The sequence below is a fragment of the Geospiza fortis genome, unplaced genomic scaffold (assembly GCF_000277835.1).
Source record: "Geospiza fortis unplaced genomic scaffold, GeoFor_1.0 scaffold112, whole genome shotgun sequence".
NCBI classification, from domain to species: Eukaryota; Metazoa; Chordata; class Aves; order Passeriformes; family Thraupidae; genus Geospiza; species Geospiza fortis.
The window spans coordinates 526,367-530,430 of NW_005054298.1; the positions used below are offsets into that span (position 1 = coordinate 526,367).

General features: G+C 45.4%; 1 protein-coding gene across 1 annotated transcript in view; it reads right to left on the reverse strand.

Annotated features, from left to right (window-relative positions):
• Nucleotides 1-4,064, reverse strand: part of MBD5 (methyl-CpG binding domain protein 5) — a 122,889-nt gene that overhangs the window by 13,276 nt on the left and 105,549 nt on the right. Inside the window, 2 exon segments of the mRNA XM_031057181.1 lie at nucleotides 2-199; nucleotides 2,092-2,332. Of these exon segments, the coding sequence (XP_030913041.1) occupies nucleotides 2-199; nucleotides 2,092-2,332 (439 nt within the window).

Sequence of the window (4,064 nt, forward strand, 5' to 3'; positions counted from 1 at the left end):
CGTCCACCGAGGCGTCGCCCGCGGCGGTGGGGGTGTCCTTGGCCTGCTGGCCCAGGGAGGGGTCAGGTCTCTGCTGCAGCTCGCAGGGGGGCTCCTGGAAGGGAGGAAGGAGAGCGTTGGAGCTCTCGGGAACTGGCGCCATGCCCATCTGGGTGATCATCCTTTTGTTGAGGACGGCGGCGTCTTCCTGCATCCTCACCTGGGGAAAGGAGAGACAGGATGGGAATTGCTGTTTGAGCTCCAGCTGGATTTCAGCAGATAAACTCTGTGCTCAGTCACTACAGCACATTTCCTTTTGTTATACAGCAGGTACAAACTGAACAAGGTAGAGAGGGAATGAAAAGCCTGATTTAGAGGAAACCAAAGCCACTGTCTCAGGCTATGTGTCAGCAGGCTCCTGTTTTCTCTCAAGACCTAAACACCAAGGTCAGTATTTCTGATACAGAGACACAGCATGGTTGGGGTGGAAAGGGACCTCAAAGCCCACCCAGTGCCACCTCCTGCCATGGCAGGGACACTTCCCATTGTCCCAGATTGCTCCAAGTCCTGTCCAACCTGGCCTTGGGCACTGCCAGGGATCCAGGGGCAGCCACAGCTGCTCTGGGCACCCTGTGCCAGGGCTTCCCCACCCCTCTAGCTAGAATTCCTTCCCAATATTCCACCTAAATCTCCCCTCTGGCAGTTTGAACCCATCCCTCCTTGTCCTGTCCCTCCAGTCCCTCTCCAGCCTCCCCACAGCCCCTCCAGCCACTGGAGGAATCTCTGAGGCCTCCCTGAACCTTCTCTTCTCCAGCTGATCTAATCTGATCACAGCCAGGTGGGCTCTGTGCATTTCCAGAGGAGGAGAGACCTCAACTCCACAACCTCTGAGTTCTGCTCTCAATTCCTCTTCTTTCCTTCACAGACCCCAGCATTGCTTCTGTCCCTGTGTGCTCCTCAAGGAATTCCTGAATTCCACCACTGTGCTTTGGGAATTGCTCCACAATCCTATTTTCCCCTTTGCTGTGTGCCTTTCCCATGGGATCTCCACTCCCCAATATCCCACACTCCTGTGCTCTAAGCTATGAGAAACGGATTTATAAAACATTTTTTAAAATTTGATAGCAAGTTCATTTAGTTTTGTGTATTTGTATGTAAATACTGAGATAAGGCGTGTTGAATTAAGAAGATCATTATCTATGGAATAGAGAGGATATTGTTGGGAGAAAGATTGAATTAGAAATATGTTTTAATATATGGTTTTGTAAAAATATTCAATATTTTGGAGAATTAGAATTGTGAAAGATATATTGTAGTAAGACTATGTGGGAAAAGAACATGATTCATGTTAGAAATAATAGTAATATTGTGTAGTGAAAGTAAGTTAAAAATATTTATAAAGTATTGTAACTAAGAAATAAGTTGGTTTTTAATAGAATTGTGTTGAGTTTTATATTTTTTGTGTTTTATTATTTATTGAGAGTAATAATAGAATAATATCTTTTGAAAGAGTTTAAAAAATTAAACTAAGAAAACCAACACTAAGCCACAGCAAACTGGCACCTCCAGATTCAACCCCCTGAGCTTTTCCTACTCCTTGTCACATCCACAGGCAGGGAACACAATGTCAACAAGAGCACTCAAAAAACCCTGCAAAAACCACAGGGAAAATATTCCAAAAGCCCTTTAACTACTTACTGTGACTATTTCTACAACTGGAAATGGACACAAAAATTACTGGGCTAAAGCCACCAGAATTCCTACAAGAGAGGATCATTTTTATGGGATGGAAAAGTGTTTTGTTATAATTCTATAGTGATTGTCAGCATATAGAGGAACTTTTTTTCAATACATGCAGCATAATTCTTTCCAAAGCAACTAAACCCAACTCCTAAGGAGAAAGGGATAAAATTTCAATAACAAATGTTCCTGATTTGCAAAATCCATCAGCTACTGAAAGAATATATTGTATGCAATAAATGTATTTACATTCATGTAATTATATAAATGATATTATCTTAATCAGCAAAGAAACCCAAACTCTGGAGGATGGAATTTTACCTCCTGAGAGCTGCACACTTGCTTGAATATTGATTTACTTTTGTTTTCTACCTGGAAATTCTGGAACAGACACGCCATGGGGTTTGGGTTGTTGGCTGGGCCAGGAATTTGGGGCTGGCCCTGAAAGCCCTGCACGTTCTGGTAGCCCTGGAGAAGGTGCTGCTGCTGCTGCTGCTGCTGCTGCTGATTTGAAGGAAACATCTGATTGTTGTTGAGGAGTGACTGGAGATGGCTGAGCTGATGGTTGTTCAGAGTAGTGTTCAGAGATGACATTTCCCCTGCAAGGCAAGCACAGGCACACTCAGCAATTCCTGCACTCCAATCCCACTGAGTGCCAAAAAACCTCTGGAAAACAACCCTGCTCCCTCCATCCCCTGGGAATGGGGCTCCCCTGCTCTTAAATTCTCCAATATTGGGTCTTTTGTGTCACCTGGGACAGCAGGGATGGCAGGAAGAGCTTCTGTGGAATTCCAGGCCTTGGAATCTCACTGAAAATGTGCTGGGGTGGTGAGGGGCATGAGGAGGGGACAGGGAGAGAATGAGACAAACCTTTAAACCCCAAACAAAATGAGTTTTTCACCAGCTGTGAAGGAGAAAAGGCTTGTTTGGCTCAGCCATGTCACACAACACTCTAAGCAACTCTTTTTTTACATTCTAGAGTAAAAGTTGAATTAACATTTTTTTATTACATGAAAATTTCGCTCTACATGAACATTTTACCTCTTAAAAAAAACACACACTCTCAAACCTGACTTTGGGAAATAACAAAGCTTAAAATACATCAATTTTCTAGTTTGTTTCTTTTCTAAAATTAAAATCTTGTGTTTTCCTTAAAATTCCCATTTGAAAAGTCACTGTTAGATGTATTTTGTATGGAAAATACCAAGTAGGTTGAGTTCACTGTAGCCATTTAGGTCAGGGTGAGGCATTATTTAATTATTATTTAATTCCTGCCAGGAGTAGATTACAAACAGAGGAGTACCTACTCTATTATATGTTTTTGGTAAAAATAACTGAAAAATCATCACCAAGGAGGGAAAAACTTTGTATTTAAGGGGTTTTTCATCACTTGCTTTGGGATGTTGGTTGTTTGCCATCTCCAGCACAGCTACTCCTGCTAACCCTGCACAGCCACAGGCACTCCCAGCTCACCCATGGATGCTCCTGAGCTGCCACTCCTTGAACAATGAAATAAATCCAGGTGCTCACACAATTTTCAGGTGGATTTAGTAGGTCTAGGTGGCAGAATTAATAATTTCCAAGATCAATATTAAACATTAAGGAGTGAAAGCAGAATGTGATTTTAATTTCTTACAAGAACAATTGCTCAATGAACAAGCTCCAACAACACCAAGAAAAAAAAAAAACTAAGATAAAACCAGAATCTGAAAATGAGAATCTGAAAATATTGTGTCCAGTTCTGGCCCCTCAGTTCGGGAAGGACATTGGGATGCTTGAGTGCATCCAGAGGGGACAACGAGGCTGGAGAGGGGCTGGGAACACAAACGCTGTGAGGAACCACTGAGGGAGCTGGGGGTGCTCAGCCTGGAGAAAAGGAGACTCAGGGCTGCCCCCATCACTCTGCACAGCTCCTGAAAGGTGCCTGTGCTCAGCTGGGGCTGGGCTCTGTCTCCAGCAGCACTGACACAACCAGAGCACACAGCCTCAAGGGAAATTCAGGCTGGATATCAGGATAAAGTGATAGGTTTGGGTGAGATGTTGGGGCTGGGTTGGACTCCATGATCTTGAAGGTCTCTTCCAACCTGGCGAATCCTCCCTCCCCAAACCCGCTCAGCTTTTTGTTTCCCCCAAGCTGCACTCACCCAGCAGGCCGGTGCCCAGGAGAGGGTTCAGGAGCTGTGGCACCACGGAGCTGTTGCTGACCTTGGCGGGCCCGGGTGCGCCACCAGAGATGTTGAGGAGCGTTTCTGCCATGGACACCACGGCCGTGCCCCCGCCCAGCGCCGACACCGACAGCGCCGCCACCGCCGCCGACGTGGTGCTGGTGGGGGAGGGGGGGGCCG